Source organism: Protomyces lactucae-debilis (assembly GCF_002105105.1).
Source record: "Protomyces lactucae-debilis strain 12-1054 chromosome Unknown BCR37scaffold_1, whole genome shotgun sequence".
Lineage (NCBI taxonomy): Eukaryota > Fungi > Ascomycota > Taphrinomycetes > Taphrinales > Protomycetaceae > Protomyces > Protomyces lactucae-debilis.
In genome coordinates, this window is record NW_024467993.1 from 285553 (window position 1) to 312249 (window position 26697).

At 51.3% G+C, this 26697-nt stretch overlaps 23 protein-coding genes across 23 annotated transcripts; 13 read left to right on the plus strand and 10 right to left on the minus strand.

The window, feature by feature from the left end:
- Positions 1–705: 705 nt before the first annotated feature.
- BCR37DRAFT_401581 (aquaporin-like protein) lies at positions 706–1565 on the minus strand (the record flags this gene model as incomplete). The annotated part of the gene is made up of 2 exons (XM_040871843.1): positions 706–1040; positions 1079–1565. The coding sequence occupies 2 exons, from the start codon at positions 1563–1565 to the stop codon at positions 706–708; spliced, it is 822 nt and encodes a 273-aa protein (XP_040728171.1).
- A 382-nt stretch (positions 1566–1947) lies between these two features.
- BCR37DRAFT_384984 (uncharacterized protein) lies at positions 1948–2772 on the minus strand (the record flags this gene model as incomplete). Its single annotated transcript, XM_040870312.1, has 1 exon — positions 1948–2772. The coding sequence occupies one exon, from the start codon at positions 2770–2772 to the stop codon at positions 1948–1950; it is 825 nt and encodes a 274-aa protein (XP_040728172.1).
- A 40-nt stretch (positions 2773–2812) lies between these two features.
- Positions 2813–4210, minus strand: BCR37DRAFT_5261 (uncharacterized protein). Its single transcript, XM_040872342.1, has one exon. The coding sequence runs from the start codon at positions 4027–4029 to the stop codon at positions 3109–3111; it is 921 nt and encodes a 306-aa protein (XP_040728173.1). The 5' UTR covers positions 4030–4210; the 3' UTR covers positions 2813–3108.
- BCR37DRAFT_5274 (uncharacterized protein) lies at positions 4211–5125 on the plus strand. The gene has a single exon (XM_040872343.1). The coding sequence runs from the start codon at positions 4393–4395 to the stop codon at positions 4963–4965; it is 573 nt and encodes a 190-aa protein (XP_040728174.1). The 5' UTR covers positions 4211–4392; the 3' UTR covers positions 4966–5125.
- Positions 5126–5151: 26 nt separating this feature from the next.
- BCR37DRAFT_384987 (oxidoreductase domain-containing protein) lies at positions 5152–6165 on the plus strand (the record flags this gene model as incomplete). The annotated part of the gene is made up of 1 exon (XM_040870313.1): positions 5152–6165. The coding sequence occupies one exon, from the start codon at positions 5152–5154 to the stop codon at positions 6163–6165; it is 1014 nt and encodes a 337-aa protein (XP_040728175.1).
- Positions 6166–6211: 46 nt separating this feature from the next.
- On the minus strand, positions 6212–8542 carry BCR37DRAFT_375556 (uncharacterized protein). Its single transcript, XM_040868405.1, has one exon. It carries the CDS (start codon positions 8377–8379, stop codon positions 6265–6267), a length of 2115 nt encoding a protein of 704 aa, XP_040728176.1. The 5' UTR covers positions 8380–8542; the 3' UTR covers positions 6212–6264.
- A 1511-nt stretch (positions 8543–10053) lies between these two features.
- Positions 10054–10956, minus strand: BCR37DRAFT_375559 (uncharacterized protein). The gene has a single exon (XM_040868406.1). It carries the CDS (start codon positions 10695–10697, stop codon positions 10110–10112), a length of 588 nt encoding a protein of 195 aa, XP_040728177.1. The 5' UTR covers positions 10698–10956; the 3' UTR covers positions 10054–10109.
- Positions 10957–11082: 126 nt separating this feature from the next.
- On the plus strand, positions 11083–11994 carry BCR37DRAFT_363336 (5'-methylthioadenosine phosphorylase; the record flags this gene model as incomplete). The annotated part of the gene is made up of 1 exon (XM_040868243.1): positions 11083–11994. The coding sequence occupies one exon, from the start codon at positions 11083–11085 to the stop codon at positions 11992–11994; it is 912 nt and encodes a 303-aa protein (XP_040728178.1).
- BCR37DRAFT_375561 (uncharacterized protein) lies at positions 11954–12937 on the minus strand. Its single transcript, XM_040868407.1, has one exon. It carries the CDS (start codon positions 12860–12862, stop codon positions 12044–12046), a length of 819 nt encoding a protein of 272 aa, XP_040728179.1. The 5' UTR covers positions 12863–12937; the 3' UTR covers positions 11954–12043.
- Positions 12938–13724: 787 nt separating this feature from the next.
- BCR37DRAFT_390215 (RGS domain-containing protein) lies at positions 13725–14306 on the plus strand (the record flags this gene model as incomplete). Its single annotated transcript, XM_040870812.1, has 1 exon — positions 13725–14306. One exon carries the CDS (start codon positions 13725–13727, stop codon positions 14304–14306), a length of 582 nt encoding a protein of 193 aa, XP_040728180.1.
- A 116-nt stretch (positions 14307–14422) lies between these two features.
- Positions 14423–15194, minus strand: BCR37DRAFT_334748 (phosphatidic acid phosphatase type 2/haloperoxidase; the record flags this gene model as incomplete). The annotated part of the gene is made up of 2 exons (XM_040867155.1): positions 14423–14468; positions 14515–15194. Coding segments are annotated over 2 exons (726 nt in total), but the record flags the coding sequence as incomplete, so codon positions are not given.
- A 418-nt stretch (positions 15195–15612) lies between these two features.
- Positions 15613–16122, plus strand: BCR37DRAFT_401583 (SMAD/FHA domain-containing protein; the record flags this gene model as incomplete). Its single annotated transcript, XM_040871844.1, has 1 exon — positions 15613–16122. One exon carries the CDS (start codon positions 15613–15615, stop codon positions 16120–16122), a length of 510 nt encoding a protein of 169 aa, XP_040728182.1.
- Positions 16123–16192: 70 nt separating this feature from the next.
- On the plus strand, positions 16193–16782 carry BCR37DRAFT_342310 (nucleoside diphosphate kinase; the record flags this gene model as incomplete). The annotated part of the gene is made up of 3 exons (XM_040867425.1): positions 16193–16244; positions 16291–16551; positions 16637–16782. The coding sequence occupies 3 exons, from the start codon at positions 16193–16195 to the stop codon at positions 16780–16782; spliced, it is 459 nt and encodes a 152-aa protein (XP_040728183.1).
- Positions 16545–17790, plus strand: BCR37DRAFT_6044 (cytochrome c/c1 heme-lyase). Its single transcript, XM_040872382.1, has one exon. It carries the CDS (start codon positions 16967–16969, stop codon positions 17774–17776), a length of 810 nt encoding a protein of 269 aa, XP_040728184.1. The 5' UTR covers positions 16545–16966; the 3' UTR covers positions 17777–17790.
- BCR37DRAFT_375569 (translation initiation factor eIF-2B subunit beta) lies at positions 17360–19039 on the minus strand. The gene has a single exon (XM_040868408.1). The coding sequence runs from the start codon at positions 18976–18978 to the stop codon at positions 17806–17808; it is 1173 nt and encodes a 390-aa protein (XP_040728185.1). The 5' UTR covers positions 18979–19039; the 3' UTR covers positions 17360–17805.
- On the plus strand, positions 18938–19887 carry BCR37DRAFT_375572 (ribosomal protein S5 domain 2-type protein). The gene has a single exon (XM_040868409.1). The coding sequence runs from the start codon at positions 19122–19124 to the stop codon at positions 19719–19721; it is 600 nt and encodes a 199-aa protein (XP_040728186.1). The 5' UTR covers positions 18938–19121; the 3' UTR covers positions 19722–19887.
- On the minus strand, positions 19704–20228 carry BCR37DRAFT_375574 (30S ribosomal protein S6). The gene is made up of 3 exons (XM_040868410.1): positions 20059–20228; positions 19960–20026; positions 19704–19913 (listed from the first exon to the last, which is right to left on the minus strand). The coding sequence occupies exons 1-3, from the start codon at positions 20173–20175 to the stop codon at positions 19813–19815; spliced, it is 285 nt and encodes a 94-aa protein (XP_040728187.1). The 5' UTR covers positions 20176–20228; the 3' UTR covers positions 19704–19812.
- A 159-nt stretch (positions 20229–20387) lies between these two features.
- On the plus strand, positions 20388–20634 carry BCR37DRAFT_390223 (nucleolar RNA-binding protein; the record flags this gene model as incomplete). Its single annotated transcript, XM_040870813.1, has 2 exons — positions 20388–20556; positions 20612–20634. The coding sequence occupies 2 exons, from the start codon at positions 20388–20390 to the stop codon at positions 20632–20634; spliced, it is 192 nt and encodes a 63-aa protein (XP_040728188.1).
- Positions 20635–21023: 389 nt separating this feature from the next.
- BCR37DRAFT_342760 (uncharacterized protein) lies at positions 21024–21623 on the plus strand (the record flags this gene model as incomplete). The annotated part of the gene is made up of 1 exon (XM_040867450.1): positions 21024–21623. The coding sequence occupies one exon, from the start codon at positions 21024–21026 to the stop codon at positions 21621–21623; it is 600 nt and encodes a 199-aa protein (XP_040728189.1).
- Positions 21624–21917: 294 nt separating this feature from the next.
- On the plus strand, positions 21918–22337 carry BCR37DRAFT_390225 (zinc finger protein; the record flags this gene model as incomplete). Its single annotated transcript, XM_040870814.1, has 2 exons — positions 21918–22244; positions 22287–22337. The coding sequence occupies 2 exons, from the start codon at positions 21918–21920 to the stop codon at positions 22335–22337; spliced, it is 378 nt and encodes a 125-aa protein (XP_040728190.1).
- Positions 22338–22424: 87 nt separating this feature from the next.
- BCR37DRAFT_375576 (50S ribosomal protein L30e-like protein) lies at positions 22425–23030 on the plus strand. Its single transcript, XM_040868411.1, has 2 exons — positions 22425–22582; positions 22638–23030. Exons 1-2 carry the CDS (start codon positions 22465–22467, stop codon positions 22898–22900), a joined length of 381 nt encoding a protein of 126 aa, XP_040728191.1. The 5' UTR covers positions 22425–22464; the 3' UTR covers positions 22901–23030.
- Positions 22871–24131, minus strand: BCR37DRAFT_5624 (JAB1/Mov34/MPN/PAD-1 ubiquitin protease-domain-containing protein). The gene is made up of 3 exons (XM_040872365.1): positions 24017–24131; positions 23828–23967; positions 22871–23781 (listed from the first exon to the last, which is right to left on the minus strand). Exons 1-3 carry the CDS (start codon positions 24020–24022, stop codon positions 23061–23063), a joined length of 867 nt encoding a protein of 288 aa, XP_040728192.1. The 5' UTR covers positions 24023–24131; the 3' UTR covers positions 22871–23060.
- A 69-nt stretch (positions 24132–24200) lies between these two features.
- On the plus strand, positions 24201–26673 carry BCR37DRAFT_375579 (uncharacterized protein). Its single transcript, XM_040868412.1, has one exon. It carries the CDS (start codon positions 24609–24611, stop codon positions 26526–26528), a length of 1920 nt encoding a protein of 639 aa, XP_040728193.1. The 5' UTR covers positions 24201–24608; the 3' UTR covers positions 26529–26673.
- Positions 26674–26697: the final 24 nt, after the last annotated feature.

A 26697-nucleotide genomic window follows, 5' to 3' on the forward strand; every position in this document is an offset into this window, starting at 1 on the left:
GAACTTGCCAAGGCACGGTCATTCATGTTTCCACAAGACCAGGAAATGGCACTCGGCTCTATTCTGTTGCAGAAATACTACATCTCCCATGTCTTGTGTCGTCCTTGGCGGTCCATCAAGATTACCAGAGACGCAGCGAATCGCCCATCTTGCTCGAATCGCGCCATTCGACAACACGACTACAATGTCTCTCACCACGCCGAAAGTGTCGTCTTTGCAGGGTTGATGGAGGATGGCCCTGTAGGCATTGACTTGACCCAACGCTTTCAACAGGGTCAATCGCTCAATGATTTCAAGGACGTCTTTACCAAACGCGAATGGGCTGCTATACGAAACGATCCAGAACGGTTTCAGCAGCACTGGGCCATCAAGGAAGCGCTTGTCAAGGCAGCTGGCGTTGGAATTGTTGGCAACCTACTCAACATTGAAGCGCTTGGCGTCCACTACGTCGCTGAGTATGACCCATCATGCGATCATGCAGTCAGTGAGCTGAGAGTGGACGAGCCTTGGGGACCTGGCGATGCTTGGAATGTCGAATTGCATTACCTGCCTCGACAGCGTGTCGCGGCCATTGCATATCGTGGCAAAGCACCTGAACAAATAATACCCTTTCAGGAGCTCAAAGTGACAGACATCATAAAAGAAGCCCAGCGCAAGGACTTGTTCTAGCTAGACCTGTCAGGAGTTTTCTATCTGACTCATGCTTTAGTAAGGACGAGACCCGCTTGGCGAGATAGGGGCAATGTAGTCAGCATCTGGACCTTCAGTAGCATCTTGCCCAGGATTCAGATCTTCATAGCCAGCCCATTTCACAAAAGCATAGATGGCACATGCAGCAAGACTGCCGAGAATTGGACCAACGAGATAGACCCACCATGAGTGTGGAAAGGTGCTCGTCACGATGGCTGGGCCAAGAAAGCGAGCTGGATTGACGCCACAGCCTGTATAGTTGACGGCTTCCAGATGGATACCAACGAGCGCAAGGCCGATTGCAAGCGGGGCCATGGGCGTTGCCTTGTGGTGTTCGCCAGCCATGAAGACTGAGGTGAGCATTATCTTTGGGGACTTATCTACTTACAGATGGTGAGCATGAGCTGACATGTACCAAGCGCTTCGATAAAGAGACCTTGTGTGGTAGACGTGACTGAATTGACGGTTTGAGTAAGTCCATTGGCAACGAGCAATGGACCTACGGTCAGAGAATCCACAACAAGCGCTGCAATAATGCCGCCTAGGCATTGAGCAACGGTGCTGATAAGAGCTCGACCAGGGGTAATGGCACCCATCACGGCAAGACCAAGACTGACGGCCGGATTAAATGCTGCACCACTGACCCTGAACCAGATAAAGATGTTTGACATGAGCGCAATGCCAAAGCCGAAAGACACCATGAGCAATTTTGCATGGTTGATCTCAGTGGCAGATGTCTGCACAGCAGGATCCGGTGTCAATGCAATCTGTGCAACCATATAGGCCATAAACAGGAAGCCAAATGTACCAAGAAACTCTGCAAGAAAGGCGATACCTTCGTGTCGGATGATCTTTCTTGCTGGACTTTCAAACATGCTGCGAATGCGACCATAATTGCGCTCAATGAACTTTTGGTCGTGGTAGTCCTTGGGTGGCCCTCTAGGCATATCGGAACGGTGCTTCGTACTGAGGAGTCGCTCGCTGTCGTGGTATGCCGGATGCAAAGCCGGAAGATGATGGTGGAAGCTGGATGGTGGGTTGGATGCCGGCCTATATACAGCGCGGGCGACCATTACAGGAGACGTAGAGCGCGATCTGTTTTCCATGCTGTTTACCATTTGCGCTTTTGTTTTGACAGGCATTCAATGGCGAGATACGTTGATCAAAGAGCCTGCAGTCATAGCTTTTAAGCACTCCTGGTCATATACAACTGACTTGTTTCATGTCAGCAGATGCACCGTTAGCGTCATTGTTTGGTCATCTGAACCACCAATTGACACTACCGCTCATACCAGGCGAGCCTTTGAAACTGTGGAGCCAACCTTCAGGAACATAGAGCGCATCTCCACTTTCGAGCGAACATTCTAGACCTTGAGTCTGTACGTTTATCGGAAGGCTTCGTTGTGCTTCAACATTGAAAACGTCGTTGATGGTACTTGTGTTTCTATGCAGCGGATTCTGGTGCATCTTGAGGTACTCGCGTGCCTCTGGTGGGAAGAGAATAGCACGCTTTGAGCCAAACAGCTGGGCAAAAATGTTGCAATATGGATCACGGTGAAGTGGCGTATGTGTTGCATAGCCAAGCCACACATTGATGTTGTAAAGATCTCCACGGCCTGCCATGCACAACGCTGGTACACGCTTGCCGTTTGTTTCAGTAAATGACGGCAGAGTGCAGTCGACATACAGCTCGGGGATCGTGTCAAATAGAGCGTGTTGAGCCAAATAAACCTTGACGTCACCCAGCGGGATACCTTGCTCAGCAGAACTCCGAGCATGCGACAAAAATGTCAGGAACTGAGCGAGTGGCAACTCTACTTGTTCAAAGGTTTCAGCTGTAGATGTATAGGAAGCGGAACCAGCACTGAGCTCGACAGGCACAAGGACATCGCCATACCGATGAAGAGCGGCAAAGTCATGCTCGGGCCACTTATTCATTGCTGCAAGCTGCGAAAAATAGCCCTTGAGAATCACAGGTTGCTTTGTTTTGAAGTAGTTGTCCTTGAAGCTGTTCAACGAAATCGAAGCCGAGCAATTTGCTACTGAGCTGTAAGCTCTTTGACTCAGAAGCTCATTTGGCATCTTATAGACAGCTCTTCTGAGCATTGGAGTGCTTGAAACTTTGCAAGACGCGAAGGTGGTCGTGCTAGACGTCGCAGTCGCCAGATATGTTTTCAGATGGGCAAGTGCTAATGAGTGTTTCTGGCTTCACTTCTGTGCAAGAATGACCAAATACGAAGGCTTCTGATATTCTATAGCCAGGTCAAGGGGTGACTTGTTTGATTCAGGTCTATTGAATCTATTTTAGACGTTGAGAATTCGCTAATGGTGATATTCCAGCGAGAAGATTAGGAAGCCGGACAGAAGCTTGATTGGCAAACAAGAAACATCCAGTCAAATATGCGAAACAGCCTGAGGTTATAAGGACAGTTTCTCTGACTGTTCCAGTTCTTGTTCAATGAGCGCTAGCAGAGCACTGTCACAGTCGACGTGAACATCGATAGCTCCAGCGTCACGCTGAGAAGTCAATAAATTCGACCATTGCACACGCATCTGCATCGACAAGGAGAGCTGGAAATGACCATGGGACCGGCACGACGCTTGTATTCTCCGTAAGAAACTGCTTGTTGTGTGCTCCGTTGGGCTTCTATAGCGAATGGCCACGTTGACTGGCAACAGCACTTTGTGCTCGCTGTTTGCCTCAAGTGAGATACCAGCTTCGTCGTGTGACCAAGCTCCACTCACTTCGAGACCACTTGGCTCGTCTCTCCAACCCAAAGTGACGGCGGACAATCGCATGTTTCGGGCTCGTTCATTCACAACAGACAGCTGAATAGGTTGGACGAGGCTGAAGCCGCCGCTTCGGCTGGGGACCACTGAGATTCTACTAGTGGTGCCTGTAAATCTGACTGTCGGTAAAGGTAAGGTTGCTGTCGGATCCAGGTATGTCCAGAGCCATAGTGCGAGTGCAGCTGCACCGAGGAGCAGTGTGGTCAGTAACAGTCTGACGGGAGGCCGGAGACGCTCGTAGTCGGAACAGCCCAGCAGATGAGACGATTCAAGCATGGTCATCTCGCAATCAAAGTGGAAGGCACTCAAACATGACTTTTCGCTTTCAAAGACCGGCTGCGTCTGCGAGACATGGGCAGCACGGGGGTCATCCATGCGTAAGATGTAGCGACCATGCGCTGTTGGACTACTGAGAGAAGGCCTTGTTGTCTGAGCAGCGCGTTTCTCGCTGGGCCGCCGTTGGGGAGATTTGATGGTCACAAGCTTCGGCCGCTCTTCGCGCGACGAGGTAGTGGCTCTTGGGCGCTGAGACGGACAGCTCTGCAGCATGTTGGTCGAGTAGATGACTGTCAGATCTAGCGATGTTGAGTACTGCCATCGAAGGAGACAGCAGACAGCAAGCACAGCGCGCTGAGATGAGCACGATTCGTTACGAAGCCGGATGTCTCAGAGCCATGGCCGGCGCAATGGAGCCACTCTCCAGCAAAGCTTCTTTTTCACATCAGCAAGGGAGAGTAGAAGATAGCCTAAGGTCGAGCAGGCCAAGATCACGGCAGGACAGGCCAAGGTGATACCGCGCGTCCGTCGCAGTCGTCGCGTCCAAAATAGCTGACGTCGCTTCTTGCCTTGCAACCACACAGAGCTGCTAAGATTGTCACGACTCAAGCTTCTATAAAGCCTTGCAAAGCAACTATGGCAGCGCCAGGGATCAGCTCGAAGCAGGCCGATGCGGCGGTCGAGGAGATCACGCCCAAGGCACTGGCGACACAAGTGATGCAACTTGCTGGTGTTGTGCGTGCGCACACAAAGCGCTTGGTTGAACATGGCGAGGATATTATGCGTATCGACGCGCGTGCTGTTGGACTCGACAGCAAGACCGGTGCACCCGTCATCGCGAGCTCAGGTGGCAGCGGAGGTGTCGACGAGTCTGTCTTGGGCGAGCTTGTGCAAGAACTGCAGACCAAGTTGGACGAGCTCGAGGAACGGTCCATCAGAAGAACGGCGAACACACACTTGAGCAGGCCGGGCGACGTAATTGACTGGATGCCCGGACCTGACCCTGAACAACAGGACCTACCAGCCTTCTTGCCAGAAACACTGGGAGCCTTTGAGAGTATTGAGGTGAAGGCATTGCTAGAGTGCATGAAATATTACGGCCTTGCACACTACGAGGAGGGTATGGAACTGCCGAATCAAGAAGAGTATATCACTCTGTACAATGAGTGCTCGCGCTTTCTTGGTCTGCGGAGTCGCAAGCGTGCTTGATAGAATAGAACGTACTTCGCAGGGTTGTTCCGATCCGGCAGCTTATACAAGAAGCTGTCCACTCATGGGAAAGACCTTATTAGTAGTCTTGATCATTACAAGGAATAATTGTGCATGTATGTTGGACTTTGCGTAGTTTCAGCTTTGAGTGGTACAACGACGTCAATCGCCAACCCCCGACCAACCATGCTGAACCTTGCCATCATTGGTACATCTTGGATCACCAAGTCCTTTGTTGATGCAGCTCTATCTACTAAAGAATACAAGCTTGTTGCTGTCTACTCTCGATCGTTAGCAACTGCTTCTCAATTCGCAGAGGAATACAAGCTAGGTAAAGATGCTTGCTACACCTCCATTGACGAGATGTGCAAGGACGCAAAGGTCCAAGTAGTCTACATTGCCTCTCCAAATTCTTTGCATTTCGAGCAAGCAAAGCAAGTCTTGAGCCACGGCAAGCATGCTATTGTCGAGAAGCCATGCTGCTCCAACACTTTGGAATTTATCCAACTCGAACGCATTGCTCAGCAGAGCTACAAGGAGACTGGTGCTATGTGCATCGAAGCTTTCCGCCATATCCAGGAAAAGAACTTCAAAGTCCTCAAAGACAGTCTTCCGAAGCTTGGCAAAATCTATATGAGTCTTTTACCATTTGCTAGCTTTTCGAGCCGCTACACCGACATCTTGGAGGGCAGACTAGCAGCGCCCGTCTTCTCTGCTGATTTCTCTGGCGGTTGTCTGCTGGATACTGGCGTATACCCCATTTCTTTTGCAATCAGACTCTGGGGAAAACCAAAGAGCCAACAGTACTTTCCTTACATGATCCCACAAACTGGCACGGACGGCGGTGGTACCATCTTATTGGTGTATGATTGGGGCATTGCCAATATTGTCACAAGCAAAATCTTCACATCCAAAGCAACCGTCGAGATCTACGGCGAGAAGGGAACGCTGCGCGCCAATGCAATCACGGATCTTGATTCTATCGAGTTTGTCGGCAACGCCAAGGGCACACAAGCAGAGCAACTCGCTGGTCCAAAGGAGTCGTTCAACCTAGCTGAAGAAGCTACAGAATTTGCACGCATCATCAGAGACAATGACATTCAAGCAGCTGCTGATCTCTGGCAAGTCAGTAGCGATGTCATGGATGTCATGACGGATTTGAGGAAGCAAAATGGTATTGTTTTTGCCGCCGAAAGGTAACATCACATCAAATCCACTCAGGCACATACCAAAGCATTTTCATAAGGGTAAATTTGATAGTTATAAACGCTCGCTAAAGTGAAAAGAATGAAAAGATCATCAATAAATCGTGTCGCCTTTCGAAGGCCGTGGTACATATCGTGTGGAGCCTGACGTAGCACTCGGTGGATTGATCAAGGATCGTTGCGAGTCCGGTGATCTGAGGCGGAAACTCCTGCCGTTGGAGACCCCCCAGGTAGGTGTACTCGCCTCGCCATCTTTGCCAGAAGCATAGACACCAAAGCGTCCATCGACAAGCTCTGCAACAGCAATTTGAGAATCTTCACCACGCATGACATCGTCTGCATCCGTCTTGGTTGACTTGTGACCATCCTCACTGAGGAGCTGGTAGAGCAAGAAGTCTGTACGTACCAGTCGTCGCTGAGCGAGTTCAGTCATGGTGACAGTCTCTTGGGTTGCTGGGTTCTCATTGCCTTTCACTGTTCCGGTCGTCATAATGTTGATGATCTGCTTTCCTGTCCTAGTTGACCAAACGAATAGGAGAATGACAAAGATTGAGTAGGCAAAGATGAGCGCAAAGAAGATGGCCACTGGCGCTAAAGGAATGCATGAGTAAGCCCTGGCTTCGGGAGTCGCTTCTATACCAAATGAAGGCTGTTCTGACCAAGCGCCAGCTGCATAACTCAGGGAGTAGCGAGAAATCTCGTATGCGTTGGTCCAGTCAAAGGCCTCTGAGGAGACTTGTGCAGCACCTTTCGAGGCCGATAGCGAATCTTCGAATGCAGATTGAATACTTGCCGCTGAAATGGTAGTACTCGAGTTGAGGTCCATGAGCTGTCTAGAATTGATGGTCAGAACACGAGGCTCTGAACCGTACTGTGCAGACGTGTAATTGACATAGTAGATGCCAATCGTACATTGCTGAACATTGAGCAGCGACCGAGCTTGAGCACTTCCACCGACAAATTCAGATCCATTACCGGCAATTAGGAGTTGCGAGATGTACCTGACCGTCGGGTTGCTTATAGGAGAGTCACCCCCGGTGCCCATAGTCAAAATGCCAGCCGAATTACCAGCGGGGAAGTTATAGTAAAATTCGGTCGCCTCAGATCCATTGAACTTGCCGGTGCAGTTGAAGGTGGAGGATCCGTGCGGTATTTGTCGGCCTAGGCAGGCGTTCGTGACACTCTTGCAAAATGTCGAGACACCGATGGTAGAAGCGTTATAGACACGACGTTCGACAGCTGACGACTTGGGCACAACGATTGCCAAATTCGAATAGCCGAGACTCGTGCCGACACTGGCTGTCGACACATTGCCATCGAATACAAGAGCCACTTCATCCGAGATTGAAGCATTCGTCGACAGAGCAGCAGCCAAGGCTGGGAAGGACAAGGCTGTTCCGAGAGAACTTGGGACAATGGTGCAAGGCACGACGAAGCCTGTGTTGACTACGCCATCGTTGGTGACGCGGCAGGTATTGTTGATTTGCCTAGACCAAAGCTGCTGAGTTGAAATTGGCGTATTCTGGCCGATCGCAAAGATGGCTTCTTTGCTGGCATAATGAATCCATAAATCAGCACCAGTTGCTAGTTTAGAGAGTAGGAGCGCAATCAACAAAATAATGAGGGCGTGCACAAACGTGCGAGATGAATGTCCCTTCTTCTTGCTAAAGATGACATGGAAGGACTCCCATAGCGCCCACCATCGACCAGATGCGTACATGTTGATGACGAGAGCCAAGGTTCGCGTTGTCAGTGCATTGTTGGTGAGCCAGCTTTCAGCGATGGAAAAGGCTGCGAGTGCCAAAACCCAAGTAATAGCAAGCTGCTGAACCGTATCGACGACCTTGGTCACTGTCAGGAACCGACCAAGCGGCTCACTGATGATTAGGGTCCGCTCGCCGAGTGTCACATTGCCGTAGAACGGACATGGGCCGTGGCCCGATGTCCCGCAGGCTCCAACATCGGCAACTTTGGTTACAAGCAGATAGATGAGCAAGCCCAGTGTCGGCCCAAAGGTCAGTACAAACGCCCAGATGAAGGGCGTGAGTGTGCCCCATTGGAATTTGCGGACACCGGGTTGTGTGTGTCTCGAGACGACGGTGTTGTTGCGCTGCGGAACTTGCAGAGTCAGCTTCTCTGGGCCCTTGTACTCATCGAGCGTCTCGTCCAGCGAAATATCGCTGTACTGATTGTCGTGGGACAAGGTCATGCCAAACAGCTATAGAGCAGGCTGTTGCTCATGCGATAAGAGTTGAGGAGAGGACGGGGACGGGGACGGGTGTGGTAATAATAGTTTTCGGGGTGCTGTTGAACAGGCGACCGACCGACATCGCATGGTCGCATCCCGCCAAGTCACTGCTGCCCTATGCAGCCTAATGCAGGTGCACGGACGCACTGATGTTGCGCGCTTCGAGAGCGGCAGACTAAGGCAGACTAAGGCAGTGCGTGGGAACTTCAAAGTCGCCTTAAGTTGCCAGCGTGCAGAGGATCGGAAGTGGGCCAAAAGAACTGACGCGCAGGGAAAGGATTTGCAGCCAGACAATGACGTCGATCCTTTTGTGTAGCAGGCTTAGTATAAATAGCGACTATACAAGGGCCTTCTGTGAGCAGCTGCAGACTAGTCAGTGATAGCGAGCCTAGCTAGAGGCACTCAGCTATCGTAAGTCGTGACTTGAATATGTGCCAAGAGTCCAGGGGTCAGGATAAGATGCTGCAGATATGTAACAATCAAGTGTCAGCAACTTAGCACGCAATGAAGCAATTGAGAGTCTACATGAAGATACGCATTGACCACGTTAAGTTGTTGTCTCGTCGTCAAGCGCAGACTGACACCTGCCACCACTTGCAGTTGCAAGCTACTATCATCGTCGACATCACCAAGAAGGCCCATCTGAATGGTCCTCTGAGTGCTTTGACCTTGGTAGCATGAGGTTTCAGGGGTTCCAGACAGCTTTTGAATCATGTTTCATTTCTGCTAGAATGTGACCCTATATCTGGCTAGATCTCCGCTGTCGACAGGGGTCACCATGCTCGTCTACTGTGTGCCCATCCGCAAAGCCAAGGTCAAGCGTTCGCTGCTTGCATCTTCTGCCAGGACAGATGAACAAGCCGATCTTGGCGTCTGTCGTGGGCCATACCCTCTGCCTCGGTTGTATGAGAACACTTCTCATTTGGCTAAGCCTCCGAAGCTAGTGATGAGCATCAATGATCGTTTTCAGGAACAGCGCGCCGTGCCACGCAAGCATTCACCTGCTCAACAACTCACTGCACTGCATGTCAGGCCAAGAGAGACTGATGCTGTCAGCATGAAGGCTGCTGTAGAGCAGCTCCTATCAGACTCTGAAAGTGACTCAGGGGAAACGAACCAGACCATCAAGCCTTTGAAGTCGATGAATATTGCGGCGATGCCAGTGAACGCCTTGCCATCAACTAGGTATCAGAGCCAAGCAGCTTTTTCACTTGATCAACTCAATGTTCCGGGTCCAGGGAAGGTGAATAAGGTTGCTGAAGACTTGCAGCAATTGTCGGCCAAGATATCACGCCGCACAAGCAGTGAAGAGGCAGCAAGCTTGCCTGGCCTAACACAATCAAGTCGTCCAAGTCAATCTCTTCACGAGCCCGGAAGAGGTTCCATTTTGCGTCCATCCTTCTTCCACTCTGAAGCAAGCGAAGCAGACACACAAAGTCACGGTACACCGCCCTTTACACGACGCAAGAGAATCCGCCCATCTGGCGACTCTCAGACAAACGACTCACCAGTCTTTGCTGGACTCTTGAGAGAGCTTTCGCAAAAGCAGATTGAGCTGGAGCATGCTCAACACATCAACAGCATGCTTGTCAAGAACTTGCGAAGCATGCAGCAGCGTGTCACAAGGCTTGAAAGCTTGTCATCGGATACTTACTAATGCGAATCTGGTCTATTCGAGCGCTGTAGGGCGTCTATAGTACTAGAAGCAATGCAGGAAGAGCTAAAAGCCAGGATGGCAGCGCCAGGCTCAGTCCTGAACTCACAGGCGATGTTGCAGTTGCGCTTGCGCTTGCCCGTGTCGTGACAGCAACACTACTTCTTACCGTTCCAGAGACCAGAGAGCTTGTCTTGGATGCTCCTGAACCTGGTGCACTTGCAGCGCTACTCCTTGCGGTTGGCGAGGTTGCGGTCGCTGTTGTCGCAGTGACGGCTTGATTTCCCACGGCAGTAGCAGCTTGGTTCGCAGCACCTTGCTGAACACGAGCATTGCCGATTGCCTGTTGAATTTGTGCCGCGTTATTGATGCCAAAGGCGGCAGAGCAGAGCGTACTGCTCACATACGTCGCTGCTCTATCTTGATCTTGTTGCGAGCACACCGGGACGATGCAGCGTGCGACGGCTGTGATGTAATTTTGATCTTGACATAAACATCTTGCGTTGCCGTTGCAGGAAGAGAGGATCATTGAGTTGACGATGCATGTTTGTGCGCAGTTTGGGAGGATCACGGCTTGCGATGCAACCGATGCGACAAGAAGTAGCGTAGTGATGGATGAAAGCATCGATCAGTCGTCTGTGTATTTGGATGAAGAGGTTCTGCCGCTTCTGCGAGGTCATGCCATCATATGGTCGTTGAGCTTAAACTGGCTGGCGTCGCTCGATAAGGATCTCAAGAAGATTTGTAGCCTGATTGAGACAACAAGGATTGGATTCAGTCAAGGTCATCCTAGACAGTTTGAGAGTGAAAAACGTATAAAATAGCAGCTGGAGTAACCTTATGCATGATATACACACGGGCCTTCATGTCAATAGAGGTTGACTTAGCAAATTTGGTGTCATAGGCACTCAGGATGTTCGTGTCATCTGAATAGTTTTCGTCTCACGGTTCTAGTGCTGTACAGATGAGCTCAGAGACACTCTCACCACCTACCGAGCATCTTCATCAGTATGTCTATCGCTACTTTCGCCATCATCGGCGGCTCGGGCTTCTACAAACTTGATGGCTTCTCCGTTGAATCTGAGCACAACCCAGAGACGCCCTGGGGCTATCCATCCTCACCCATCACCGTCGCACGCTCCGCTTCAGGCTTTAAAGTGGCCTTCCTGGCAAGACATGGTGTTGGACATCGCTACACGCCCTCTGAGGTCCCTGCTCGTGCCAACATCGCTGCACTCAAGTCCCTGGGTGTCAAGGCCATTCTTGCCTTTTCAGCAGTCGGTAGTTTACAAGCGCACATCAAACCGGAAGATTTTGTCGTTGCTACACAAATCATTGATCGCACCAAGGGTATTCGGCCTTCAACCTTCTTTGCAGAAGGTGTCGTGGGTCATTGTGCATTTGGTGATCCTTTCGATCTGGCACTCACGCAACTCGTTGCAGAATGCACAGATGCTCTGGAGGGTGACGGCGTCAAGCTGCATACCCGGGGAACGGAAGGTCAGGATTTGACGATCGTTTGTATGGAAGGTCCACAATTCTCAACGCGAGCTGAATCAAACTTATACCGCAGCTGGGGTGGGAGTGTCATCAACATGTCTGTATTGCCTGAAGCGAAACTTGCACGAGAGGCGGAGATTGCGTATAGCATGATTTGCATGGCAACCGACTATGATTGCTGGAAGACGGATGAGCCGCCCGTGACGGTAGAAGCAGTCATGAAGCATGTGAACAACAATACAGCCAACGCAGGTCGTTTGGCAAAGAAGGTGGTGGAACATGTCGAGCAGGGCTTGCTGGATGGCAGTGTCGGCAAGGGTCTTGAGGGAAGCATGAAGTGGGCCGTCATGACTGCTCCTGAAAAGCGCGATCCGGCAGTCATGAAGAAGCTCGAGTACATTCTGCCAGGCTACTACAACTAATTCTCCTTTTTAGACATCAAATTAGACCTAACTAGCGTTTTACGTGACATTACTTGTTGACCTCAGACTGCTTCTTGGTAGGCAAGACCTCAGTCTCCTCAACCACAGCCTTGTCACGCACACTCTCGTGGACGTGGTCGACATTCTTGTTGACCTGCTTCTGGTAGACATCCTTCTCGATGACTGGCTGCACACGCTCGTGCAAGTGGTGGTGCTCCTTCTCGTTGACAATGTCCTTCTTCTGCACTTGCTCATGCTTCACATCCACATCCTTGGTTGACTTGAGCTTCGCATCTTCAGCGGCAAGCTTTGCCTTGGTCGCTGCATCATCCTCCAAGTCCACCTTGCGCTCGGCGTGTGTCTCCTTACCGGCTTGACGGGCTGTGCCCTGGTTCTGCTCAACGGCAATAGGCTGAATCTTCTTCTTGTAGTGGTCGACGTCGTGTTCACGGTCAATGATGGTTTGGTTCTCATCCACGATGGTCTTGTGCACACGCTCATGCACGACAGGCGCCTCCTCAACAACCTCCTTGTCGACTGTTACATCACCCGTCACTGCACCGGCACGGGCTGTGCCTGTGGTCTTTGTAGAAGAGGCAGAAGCCGATGAGGTAGTGGCGTTGTTGGCCTTGGCAGACACCTCGTTGGTCTTCCTCTCTGCAGCATCAGCCGTCTCCTTGGCAGACTGCTTGACACTGTCAGCGGCGTTGGATGCCTTTTCCTTTGCAGACTGAGCGGCATCTTTGACTTCCTCCTTTGCCTCTGCTGCTGCATCTGAGGCACTGTACTTGTATGATTCTGTGTCATCACGGGTCTCCTTGCCTGCGTTGGTGAGGAATGTCTCGACGGTGCTCTTGATTGCTTCCATAGTAATACTAGTGATACGAGTATAGATGGGCAGATGGGGAGTGTGGCTGATGTCCCTCTTTATAGTGCGGGCTCTTGGTCTCTTTCCCCATGACGTCGCGCCTTTTCTTCTGTCGTCATTGAATGTGCAGGCATGTGACAGCTGGGCTACAACCAGCTACTACTACTGCTACCAGCTACTGCTACCAGCTACTGCTACCAGCTACTACTACCAGCTACATAGAACATCTATGACAGCTCAGCGATATAGGGTCAAGTCGCTCTACAAGCAGCTCCTCTACCTCGGTCGAGACTGGCCTCAAGGCTACACCGCCTACTTCCGGCCAAAGCTGCACGCAGCCTTCAAAAACAACACACAGCTACAAGCGCCAGAACAAGTGGATGAAGCTATCAAGCGCGCTGAGTTTATGGTCAAAGAGCTTGAAGCATTTTGGTTCTTGAAGCGGTATCGTCACTTGAGACGCAGCTACGGTGGCCGAACAGGCTAGACGTCTCCTTTCATTGTGCTTACCTGAACACACGCTTGTTCAAAACATAATATTTATCGCTGATGCGTCTCCATACAAGCTTTTTATCCTATCAGGAGAGTCTCCTGCGAGCTGTTGGATTCTAAACCATCTCAAACATGTCGTGTGTCACAAGCTACATGACCGTTGGCTCTCTCCTCGAGCTCGAGTATACCCTTTGGGGAGACTTTGTCAGCCCTGCGACAAGACATACATACCGAAACACAGGGCCAGGTATACACCACATCATGTGAGGCAATGTCAACAAAAAAAAGGCAGCATAACAAGCGGACCACCCGCACTTTTCCAACACAGATCGACAGAGACTTTTGAGCATCATTTGCTATTGTTGGAGGTATGGAGACGTATGGACAGCGTTCATTTTGGCAAGTTTGGCACGTCAGTCTCTGTGACAAGCACTCTGGCTTCCTCTCAAAACTCCACTATCGCTTAGCACGACCTGCTCAGCGGCCAAGGAGTGCCATGTCAAATCAAACACCCTCTCGGGAACGAAAGCTTAGCTTGGGCCTACAACGTCGTCATACAGACCCAACTGGGTTCAAGCTACCAACACTGCGGCAAGTCCTACAAAATGAGTCATGTCATCCATTTACACTTGCTCAATTCCGGGGTTGTGTAGCGAAAGAGCATGCGCTTGAGGCGCTTGAATTTTACCTCGCTGTAGAGATGCTGGCACATATCCCACGGGAACATCTGATGGCTCAATGTATGCAGCTGATTGTACGCTTCATCCAAGAATATGCACCCCAAGCCATCAACATCGATGCACGTTTACGGCAGCGTATCATTGCTGAGCCGAGTGTGTTAAATTTGGCAGAGGCGCAGGAGGAGATGTTCCGGTTGCTTGAGGAAAACACATTTCGTCGCTTCATCAAAATGCATTGCTTGCATCAAGAAGCATCGCTATGCGTGTGTTGATGTGCAGTCGATGCATGTTGATTGACAGATGCGTTTGTCTATCGAGGCATTGCAAACGGACTCTGTTGCTTCTCTTGGTTGCCACCAGGCGGGAACGCATTGCTGTGCGTGAAATCTGGAAAGTACTGGCGATAGCTGAATGCAGACGTTGCAATACCAAGCCTGGAGATTAGCAAAAACCACACATATCATGTACAAGAATGCGTACGCAGCGCCAAATAGTACATCAAACGGATGATGCCGATTATCCATGATGCGGGTCGCGCCTACCAATGCAGCCGTCACGGCAGGGATCATGACAAGAACCCACTTCCACGTCTCTCCTCGATTATTCCACAGATGCAAGCGTGCTGCGAGGTAGAATGCCAGATACGCAAGTCCAGAGAACGCCATACTTGCGTGCCCCGAGGGAAACGATCGGAAGCCATCGTGTAAACGACTTGAATTCGTTGTTGTACAGATTGAACTTGTTACGAGACCCGCGTAGATGGCGTCTGCTGCACCAGAAGACGGCGCACACCGCGCTACAAGATCTGGACGGGGTCGACCGACGGTCACTTTGAGGATATTGGTGAATGCCATACTGAGAACAACAGAGAGGCCGAGACCGAGCCAGGCACTGTTGAGCTGTAGCGCGCGTGTTGACCAGTGTGCAGAGCGACCGCGTACTTTGGCTTCAATCAAGAGTGACCAGATCAAAATTACAATAGCTGGAAAGACGACACTGAGGAGGACAAGAGCGTAGTTTGGAATGGTCGAGGGACCCGTGTAGGGCCATTGGATGTAGATGTCAGCGAGGGAGAAGGGCTGTCTGTGCCCGTCAATCTGGCCGATACGCTGGAAGATGACGGCACCTGCTGCAATGAGAATCCAATTGAGAGCAAAGCTGACCCACCCGAGGATCTTGTCTGTTGAGCTCGAGTACATCCTTGAGTAGCGAGCTGAGCTAGAATCTGCTATATGATGTATCTGGGGAGAGATTGAAACTGACGCGCTCCTTCTAAATTTGTCGAGTGCAAGATACACGACGAGGAAGAATATCTACATAATGCAGAGGCCGCCATGGGTACAGTCTCCAGAAAGAGACCGGCATCCTCGTCGCTCATCACCTGCGCGTCGTTCAGTTGACAAGTCACGCTCGAGATCGCCTGTTCGTCGGGAACGAGCACCCTTGCCATCGCAAGATAGCCAAAAGCCACACCCTGCGTCGCGTTATGGCGCTCGAGACAGGAAGCATCGGGAGGGAGAAGAGGTACGGTATTCAGAACGTCGACGTTCCCGCAGCAGAGGGAGTCGAGGACGCAGCATGGGCCGTGATGGCCACCAACAACCGGATGTACTACCGGAAGAAGAACGAGAGAAGCCCAACTACAGCCTGAGTGGTGCATTAGCAGCCGAATCGAATACAAAGCAAGGAACGGTGCTCAAGTATCATGAACCAGCGGAAGCTGCGAAACCTGCGACGCCATGGCGGTTGTACGTGTACAGGGGTAAAGAGCTAAAGGACACACTTCATCTGTCACAACAGTCTGCCTATCTACTTGGCCGCGATGCTGCAGTGGCCGATATCCCGCTTGAGGATGGGTCATGCAGCAAACAGCATGCCGTACTGCAGTTCCGGCAAGTCGGCAAGAAGGATGCGTATGGCACTATGCAGCGGTCTGTTCGGCCGTACTTGATTGATCTTGGGAGTACAAATGGGACGTATGTGAATCGGGAGGAGATTCCGAGTGAGCGGTACTACGAGGTGCTGTCTGGGGACTCGCTGGCATTTGGGGATTTGGACTGCGATTTTGTGCTGCTGGCAGAGACGTAGAAGCACGTGGAGCAGCAGGAAAGAGAAAGAAGCATCAGAGCAACTTCTGCAACTCACCACAAAAAGAATCATGGCCCGCGAACAGACCTTCATTGCCATCAAGCCAGACGGTGTCCAGCGTGGTATGTCCCTCCATCTCAGCCTATTGAGCACCCACTCATAAATCAGGACTCGTCGGTGAAATCATCTCCCGCTTCGAGAAGAAGGGCTACAAGCTCGCTGCCCTCAAGCTCTCTACACCAGGCAAGGAGCACCTCGAGAAGCACTATGAGGATCTCTCATCCAAGCCATTCTTCGCCGGTCTGGTGGAGTACATGAACTCAGGACCTATCTGCGCAATGGTCTGGGAAGGGACTGATGCCGTCAAGACTGGTCGTGTCATCTTGGGTGCCACCAACCCTCTTGCTTCCGCTCCTGGCACTATCCGTGGTATGTTTTCTTTTTCCGAGCTGCTACTGCAATTCAATTTGTTGCTAGCTATGGATTTATTGAGTTAAAAAGACTAATCATTCAGGTGACTACGCCATTGCTGTTGGCCGCAACGTCTGCCACGGTTCCGACTCTGTTGAGAACGCCAAGAAGGAGATTGCCCTTTGGTTCAAGCCTGAGGAGGTCCACAAGTGGAACCAGCACTCTGACTCGTGGATCTACGAGAACTGAAGTCTTGACGATCTGTCTCAAGACCAGATGAAGGGAAGCCCTAGTCTTTAGATTGTCTGTAGCTGATCTTGCAAGACTACGCCTGATTGTCTGTTGTACGTGATGACTGTGCTGATTAGAAAATGTTTTGACTCGCCACCACAAAGACAAAAGACGACAAAGTACACCAGAAACAAGAGAAGACATGGGCTGGTTCTGGGCAGACGAAGCAGCAGTGAAGCCATCAGAGTCGCATAAGCATGTACTCGCAGGATCCAAGGACACCGGCGCAACTTGTCCCATTGATCACAGCCAATTCACACGACACAGACGCCAATCCGATACACAAGTAGCTCCCTCTGCACAACCTGCAGCGACAGGCAAGTGTCCCGTAGATCATGATGATATGGATTCCATCAATCCGCTCAATATGATGCCACGTCTCTCACAACAGCAAATCTCAGCGCAACAAGGTGTTCCCTTGCCTACAGAACGAGAAATCTCCTCCATCCCAAAGGCACCAGCGGCTGAAGGTGCCTCGAGGTGGGAGTATCCCTCTGCTCAACAACTCTACAATGCTATGGTCAGAAAAGGCTTTGAGCAGTCTGGCGAACATGTCGAATCCATGCTTTCTGTACACAACTTTTTGAACGAAGGCGCATGGAATGAGATTCTGACATGGGAGAAGGAACGTGATGCACAGGCAGAGCCATTCCTCAGACGATTCACAGGCAGACCGGCAACACCGTCACCCAAGGCGTGGATGGTGGTCAACTTGATGGGTGGTGCGCCACCTTTTGATCGACATGATTGGTATGTTGCGCGGCAAGATGGTTCAGAAGCGCGGTATGTCATTGACTACTATGAAGGCCCTGATGAGGAAGGGATGGCGAGTGTCTATTTCTTGGATATCAGACCTGCGCTCGACTCTCCCGGTGCTGCCTTTCAACGCATCTCGCGATGGACGAGTGAGACGTGGACGAAAGCCAAGGGCGAGCATGGCAGGACAGAGTAGTCTCAACTTGAATCTTATTAGATCAAATGCTATACGAATACCTCTTCCTGTCTCTTGCTTGACAAATCGTAATCCTCTGTATCGTAATTCTCCACCATGATGCGATTCAAGAAGGTCGGTGGATGGCCACCCAGGTTCGTGACATACAAATCAACGAGCTCTGGTGCGACATAGTCGTAGTAGGGATTCACCACCTCGACCGTATCCACCAACTTGCCAAATTTATATGGCAAGACAGCCTCTGGCGAGACAACCTCAATCATGCCTTCTAGGTCGTAAGGGTAGTGTGGCGTCAACTTGTATAGACCAGTCACCACAACAACCGGTGTTGCATGCGCTTTCGCTGCACGCGCAACGAGATTCGCACCGGCTGCTGCCAGAAGACCGCCATTTTGCAGCACGGCATGGGTACCCAAAAAGACTTTACTAACGCCAGACATGATACCAAAAACAGCCGTATCCGGAACAAGAATGACTCTGAGTCCGGCTTTTCCTAGTTCTGCTGCCATTTTGTGTGCATGACTGACGTCGTTGGGATAGGATTCAGTGACAATGACTGTAAAGGTTCTCTTCTCTGCCGCTGCTTTGAGAAAGGCCAGCACGGTTCTTGATGCACCGTGTGTGAGAATCACCTCAGATGCATGGATATAGTCCAGTGCCTTTTCTGAAATATCCTTGTATATTTTTTTGAGGTCATCCATGATGATTTGAATTCCTGCAATCAAGGCAGGTTTCAGATCAATAGGGCCTGGCATGCTTGCCTTGTCTTTTGCAGCTTTACTACCTGCTCGCGCACGCATGGCAGCAGGGTGATGTGCTGGTCTCCCCAACAAGTTCAAAATAGAGCTCTGTACAGGTTGATCCAGAATAGAAGTTGCTCGCAATCCACTCTCCAAGGAAGTCATGGAATCCGCCATCGCTTCAGATTCTGCCTCTTGCCTTCTCTCAGAAACGGCAGCAGCATGTTCCTCTCGAATCATTTTCAGAACCTGCCGTACGATATTCCCAGATGCACATTCTCGCGGTTGTGCAGTGACGAGACGAGAGCCGACATCGCGAACATGATCAATGAGCTGATCAATGTGTTGCCAGCGAAAGGTAGAGACGACTTGGCGTAGGAGGAGTGCTGTTTCACTTGCAACGGCATAAGAACCGACGAGTTGTCGACGACGCAGACGCGCGACGACTGTCTCTACATTCATGAGCCCTTCTATCTGCTCAGCAGCTTAGCTTCGTACGAGTCTAGAGTGTAGTCAGAGAGTATCGTGCGACTGCCGTCTTGATAAAAATTACCAGAGACACGATCAGCGACCAAGTACTACTGCAGAATCAAGACAGCTGCTGCATGACTGCAGAGACGCGCGTAGGGCTTTTGTCTCGCGCTGATGGATCAGCCAGCTACAAGACCGCATCATGCAGTGTTCTAGCGTCCGTCAATGGTCCCATGGAAGTCCGTCAACGCGATGAACTCCTCGGCGAAGCGACCCTCGAACTGCATATCCAACCGGCTGTGGGTCTCGCAAGCACGTCAGAACGAGATATGGAAGCGTTATTGAAAGCAGCTGTGCGGCCATCCCTGCTACTGGGTCTCCATCCGCGTTCGTTGGTGCAAGTGACAGTGCAAGTCATGGTTGCGGGTGATGTTCGTGAAGCGCTGCTGGCGGCCTGCATCAATGTCATTGCCCTTGCGTGTATCGATGCAGGGCTAGCGATGCAGCATATCCCTGTCGGTGCGCATGTGGAACTAGAAGCAGGATCACGGCATACAGTGTGCTATACCTTTCCTGGGCAATCGCTCGTCTTGCTGGAATCGGCAGGGCAATTCAGGAAGGAGGAGGTCGAGGAGGTTGAGCGGCTGGCGTTGGCGGCTGCACAGGAGACGTATACGGTGCTTGAAGCGCAAATCAGGGATAAGGTCGAGCAAGACGACAGATGGCAGCAATGAAGATAATATCGAAGTGGTCATGCTCGAAATGCATCATGTACAGTAGTCAACAATGGCGCTATATGCTGGTCGTGAATCGCATCAAGCGGGTCTAATGCAATTCATCGAGCTTGTCGCCGAGCTTGACGATGGAATGCCGTAAGACTCGCGGGTCGAGCTTGATGGTGAGCGATACATCTTTCTGTACGCGTGCTGTCTCGTTAGTCTTTTGTACGCCATACACATAACGGAGACGCACGATTGGTGTCGAATTTCATGATCATGTAATTGCCATCATCGTATGTCGCTTGATACTTCTTGACGGGCTTGGGCAGCGGCCGTACCCCCAGTTGGCAACACTTCTCACCACGCCGCCGTTCTGTACAACTTGCGAGCCGGCTGTTTTGGCAATTTCTCTGAGTGTCGCTTCGGGTAGCGATGAGCGTGTGATGCAGATGAGCTCGTAGAGGACCATGAGCTGCTGAAGAGGTGCGATGCGTGTGTGGTGTTTGAGTCGGCGAGTTGATGAACTTGACAAAAGGCGACGTCGAGAGAAAACTTCGAGCAGCAAAGACACACAGCAGCAACCATGCATCGTAAGCGGATCTATACGCAGCAGGGCAGTCCAGTCACTAGATGGGCCTGCCTGCGCTTGTCACAGAGAACAGAAGGCTAATCAGTCTAGTCATGTACGCTGCCGACGCCAACGGGCACAGAATATATACCCTCAAAAAAGTCACCTCGGATGGCAAGATTACAAAGTCGGCACACCCAGCCAGGTTCTCCCCAGATGACAAGTACTCGAGGCAACGTGTGACACTCAAGAAGCGATTCGGCTTGCTCTTGACACAGCAGGGTAAGTATTTTCTTTGGTTTTATATGTTTGAAGCAAGTTGGCTGACCCATATCAGCGGAAGGAGGCAAGGCTTGGTAGGCGCTGCATGCGCAAAGAACGATACCATGTACTTCAGGAGATGCAGGAATTTGGCAGACGACGACCATCTATGTTCAAAGCCTCTTGTGAGAGGTTGTTTGAAGACGACGAAGCGAAGCAGGGCTCTACCAAGCAAAGAGCTCCGCTGAACCCATCCTCTTGCGTACGTAGGGGCCTTATCTATACATACCTCTGCCTATTCCATGAACCCCCATCGCCTTTCTGAGAATCTGAGCTCGATCCTGCGCCGTCTTGTGCTCGACCAAAAAGTTGACAGCGCGACGCAACTTGAGACCAGACACACACACAGACATCCTTGCTCTGGACAACAGCCGCGCCCTTATACACTCTGATAACCGGTGATCGAGCTAGATACGAACAAGGCGACGATGGAGACATTCATCGCACTGCCCATCACCCTCAAAGAGGTCGACAAACGGGTTGTTGCAACTAGCACAGACAATCAAGTGAATGGCTACCTGCAACAGATTGACGCCCTCTCCAATGGCATGAAGCAATCTGGCTTCCCTGCAGAAGTACCCGGTCCACCCGCACAATCCATCAACCCACATCGCTCAACGCAAATTGAACTCGCCAAGAAGCAAGGGAATGAGTATTTTGGTAAGAAGCAGTATGCTGAAGCTCTTCAAATCTATTCAAGGGCGCTGGAAATGGCTGCGAGTAGACCACCCTGGGAACCTTCACAAATGGCGAATGACGAAATGGCCATCTTGCTCGCCAATAGATCTGCTGCATTTCTGGGTGCAGAGGCGTATCCTGAAGCGTATGCGGATGCTTGTTGCTGCGTAGACTTGCGAAAGCCTTGGCCAAAGGGATATTTCCGCAAAGCACGAGCGTTGGTGAAGCTTGGGAAGGTCATGGAGGCCCTTGAAACAGTGCAGGCGGGACTGGGCTATGAGCCGACAAATGAAGATTTGCTGAATACCAAGAAGGAGATTGAGGCGCTGCTGGACGGTGAGCGGCGTTGAGGAGGACATCTATCTAGTATACGCATATGCAGGAAAGTGCTGGATGCATGCCTTACATGATTTGTGACTGACGCGACTGTCTTCAAGTCGACGCGACGCGATGAAATTGATGGAGACTCGTCCTACTCCAAGAACATACTAGTCTGAGGCCTCTGTCTTCTATTGCTCCTCTCTCGTGTACTGCTGTAGTCAAGGACTCGACATCAAGCAAGCTCGTCGTAGCAATCTACATTGCCACCTTGGCGTTGCGCAAGGAACTTCAACAGAACTGCCGAGAGACCTCTACTCTTCACAATGTGCAAGCACATCCTCAACCCACAAGTCAAGATCCGTGCACCTTGCTGCAAGCTCTGGTTTGACTGCGCAGATTGCCATACCGAGCAAGCCGACCACCCACTACTGAAGCAGGATGAAATGACACTCATCTGCAAACCCTGCAAGAAGGCCTTTCGCCTCGACATTACGGATTTCGATGAAGCAAAAGAGTACTGTCCACACTGTGATAATCACTTCTACAAGCAAGCCATGACGCCGCAAGCTGCAATTGTAGCAGAGAAGGCGGATCTCCGGGAGGATAATCGATTGGCACAGTTGAGAGATATGCGGATGAAGCTCATGCTGGTATGACAATTGTTTCTTTTTCCTTCTTGCTGACACTATTAGAATGATGATGCGGATCTATTTGATGATGATCTCACAGCAAGACTAGGCTAGCCAGGTTCTCTTCCGTATCCACATCAGTTACTGCCCCATCTGAATTGACTTCCCTCTGATTTTTTCTTTTTTCTGCTCACGACAACGAGCCATCATCAACCTTCTACTCCTTCATACTCCTCTCGTCATGGCTACTCCCAACCCAAAAGCCTTTCCGCTCGCTGATGCCGCACTGAGCCAGCAGATTCTCGACCTCGTGCAGCAGGCCTCGCACTACAAGCAGCTCCGTAAGGGTGCCAACGAAGGTATGTCTTTCATCACCCACCCTGCAGCGCATAATCACTAACCGGCCCTTCTTAGCAACCAAGACACTGAACCGTGGTATCTCCGAGTTCATCGTCATGGCCGCCGATACTGAACCGATCGAGATTTTGCTCCACCTGCCACTCTTGTGTGAGGATAAAAACGTCCCTTACGTCTTTGTCCCAAGCAAGTCTGCCTTGGGTCGTGCGTGTGGTGTCTCTCGCAGTGTCATTTCAGCAAGTGTCACGACGAACGAGGCGAGTGAGTTGCGTGGACAAATCACAAGCATCAAGAATGCGATTGAAAAGTTGCTCGTTTAAGAAGCATGCATTGTATGCACTCTCTGTATTGCTGGACTATGGCGATGACAGGCACGGTTGGTCTGAGGTATCGAACGATGACGATCCAGCAGTGACTCTATATAGTCAAACAATACAATCTTTCAAATCATCATGACTTTCATGCTATGTAGATGAGGAGCTAAAACGACGACGCAATGACAGATGAGAGCATGAATGGAATCTTCTTCTCCATCACATCATCCACACTCTCCTGCAGATGCCGCTTCGGATCACGCTTACCCACAAAGCGCGTCTTTAATTGTTCCGGTGTAGCTGTTGCTTCTTCCTTGACACTCTCAACGTACTTCTCCGCCAACTTGGGCATCGTCTGAATCAATGTTGGTTGCAGGTCTTCCTGCCCCTTATAGTCAATAGCCAAGCCAGATCCCCAGCCCTGCTTGTGCAAACTCAACAGCATCGTTTCATCTTGTTTGGTCTTTTTGTAATCAATAATGGAAGAGGTGTAGTGTCGGTTGAGGCCATGAATCAGTGCATGAATGGTTGGTTTGTTCAAGTGACCCACAGTGGATGTACTCTGACGCGGTTCTTGACCCATCATGAGACTACTCGGGTTGATGAGACGGAATGCATCAATCACGACTTTGCCACGCACTGATTGGATTGGATCAATGACCACTGCGACGGCGCGCGGTGTTAATTGCTCAAAGGACTGTTGTGTGTTGATATCCACGCTCGAGAGCCAGCACCCGAAGCCAGGATGTGAGTGGTACCAGCCAACTACCATCTCTGGCCTGCCTGTTTGTTTGAGCATTTCCATCATTTTTTGCTGAAAGACAGGATCGACTGCTTCAACGGACACACCTGTACCGGATTGAGGCATTGCAAAGACATCCACCACGCTGAGTATAGGTCAGCAATGTGAACGTTCAATAGAAGTGGGCGTACTGGACGGTATAGTCATCAACAAATTCACCCAACATGAGGCCCATGACTTCCATGGGTACTCCTGCGCGCCCGTGTTTGAGCATCTTGAGTAATGCAAGTGAGGAGATGTAGACAGTTTCTATAGTTGCGCGAAAGAACGCGCCATGTTAGCCAAAAAGGATACTTCTTGAGAGGGTGTCGCTCTCTCACCTGCATTGTCGACGAGAGGTTGGTCGGCACCGATGGCAGCTCTGTTGCCTCCCATGCCGGGCATGTTCAGGCCTAGGGATCGCGCGTCCATGGCGTCTTGTACGTGAAGCAGGAGAGGGAGAGTCAGCTCAGTGCTCGAGTCTGCTCGCCGCGTCATGTATGGACACAGTCACAAATCACAGACAGGACAGGCAGGATCTGGCAGGAACAGGCATTGGTCGTAAAGGCAAGGAAGGTCACAGGATGAGATTGAGGGATATGGGCCAATGAGGAAATCAAGGCGATGCAACATGGATGGGTCACGTCTATGCGATGCGATGCTGCGTGGATGCGACTCGTGGTGCTGCTCTCTCGCTGTACTCCCCTGGCTGGATCTACTTGAGCAGAGTGAGTCTCTGGAAGGCCAGGCGATCGACTACCTGGCCTCTGCTCGCCAGGCCTTGCACTTGGTCTCTTACTCTCCTGCTCTTTGGTCATCGCGTAGAAAGAAAACAAATCGCATCCAGAGTCAACAGAGACGGCGACTACTGCTGCTACTGCTGCTGCTTCTACTCTATCAGTAAGTACTGCTGCTACTACTGCCTGGCAGGGCATGAAGACCATCCCGACACTCAACTATGTCGCCGCCCAACTCGCCGCCAACACACTAGGCCTCGACATCGCTTCAGTCGCCGGCCAGGAGCACTCACCCAGCAGTCCCACACGCATGCGACGCGCCTCATCCACGCCCGTCCAAGCGCGTCGTCCTTCCAGCCAGCAGCCAGGATCCTCGCTCGATGAGCAGCATGAATCAGCATTGGGCTCTGCACGTCGCCTCTCCAAGAGACTCTCGACGCGCTTCACCAGAGACCTCGACGACAGAACATCGCCCTCACCACCGCGCCGGATGGCAGACCGCAACAACAAGGAGAATGAATATCCATCGACTGCCTCGCCCTCAAACAACCTGCCTGTACCGCAAAAACCACAGCCTGCATCCATCAGACGCGTCTATCCGACTGCTGGCCAGGATCGTCGGATGCTGACACCCTTTGGCATGTCACATCCAGGGGAACCGTCGATCGTGCAGACGCACACCACCACCGTACACGCAGGTCGTCCAAGAGGACTCTCCCTTGCTACATCCCTGCTCTCTTGTGACTCGTGGAACGATGATGTGCCTGAACCTGTGGAGACACTACCGCTTGCGAGTCCGGGGCAGCTAGATCATATTCATGGCAAGATGCTGGCTGAATCGCATGAGAACCACCTTAATAAACGCAGCTCACGACGATCGCTACATGCGCAGAGTGATGACACGACATACGGCACTATGACTGCGCAAGATGCAGCGCACCATCTACAATCACACCACTCATCTTCAGAAGATTGGACGCACTCGCCTTCTCCACCACAACTCGCATCACCCATTGAGCAACACCAACGCTCGAGTCCATTCGTGCCGAGTCCAGGGAGACAGCGATCTGTTGGGTCTTTGTGGTATGGCAATGCTTCAAGTCCCGAAACATCACCAGTCCTGGCGAAACGCAAACCACCACCCTTGGCAGCACGTCCACGTATGCCTGATTTCATGAATCCAGTCGTTGCTGATGCTGCTGCCATACCACAGAGTCCAGCCAATGATCGCAAGCACGGCATGCGCATCGATACAGCAAAAGCCATCCTGCAAGAACATAATGACCAAATCTCACCACTGCCAGGGTCTTTGCGAAGTGGGTATGGAAGTATGCACAGCCAACCGCCTGCTTCTTCTTCCCTGAAATTACGGCTCCCGCCACCTACCAGCAATTATGGGACGAGTATTGGTGATGCTTCCGTCAGGTCGAGACCAGGCACGACCATGACGACCGATGGCAATATAATCCCCGGTCGTCGTCGCGTCTTGCGAACAGCCAGCGGTGGTAGCTACTCTGTTCCGGTCCCCATCATGCCAGCTGAATCGTGGGATGATGATTTTGGGGAAGGTGGTAGTGGTGGAGGTGATCCTGTTGCAACAACCTTGGCAGTACCGGCAAGTATTCGACGTTCACAAGCGTCCTTGCGTTCACATGTTTGGCTTTTACGGCAATTTGCTGACTTGGTGGCTGATTTGAAGCAAGCGAGTCATTGCGCACATACCAGGACACTAGCTGAGGCTACATCTCCTTCTGTCCCTGCAGACGTGAAGGACGCGCTTGATGAAGCAGAAGCAATCATTGCACTCGCAGATCAAGGTGAGACTGAGTTTGAAGCGGCAGATTCCCTTCGATCAATCGAGTCTGCGGTCTTCTTGCAGCACGCACAGATCCTCACGCGAATTCTTGGGCCGACGGATACGACGCTGGTGGATGGACGCATTCGACTCGATGGTCAAGTCTTGGGCATCCTGAATGAGAAATGCCAAGCGCTGCTTGCTACCCTCTCCAGCTATACAGCGCTCGATCACGAGCCTCGTGTTCTTGCGGCACAGAAATCTCAGGAAGCCGGTGGGCCGGAGCTTGAGGGAGAGGATGAGGATGCGTTGTGGCTCTAATGTGTGTTGTTTTATGGTTGCACCGCGAGCAGCCTCTCGTCTAGTCTGTATGCTTTTTTGGCGCTTGGCATGTGCTTTCCATCGTGTTTCCTCTAGTCTTGTACCTTGCATCCATAGCCCTCATTGTCACTTCTAATGATCATGCTCATGCTCATGGCTTTGTCTTCTT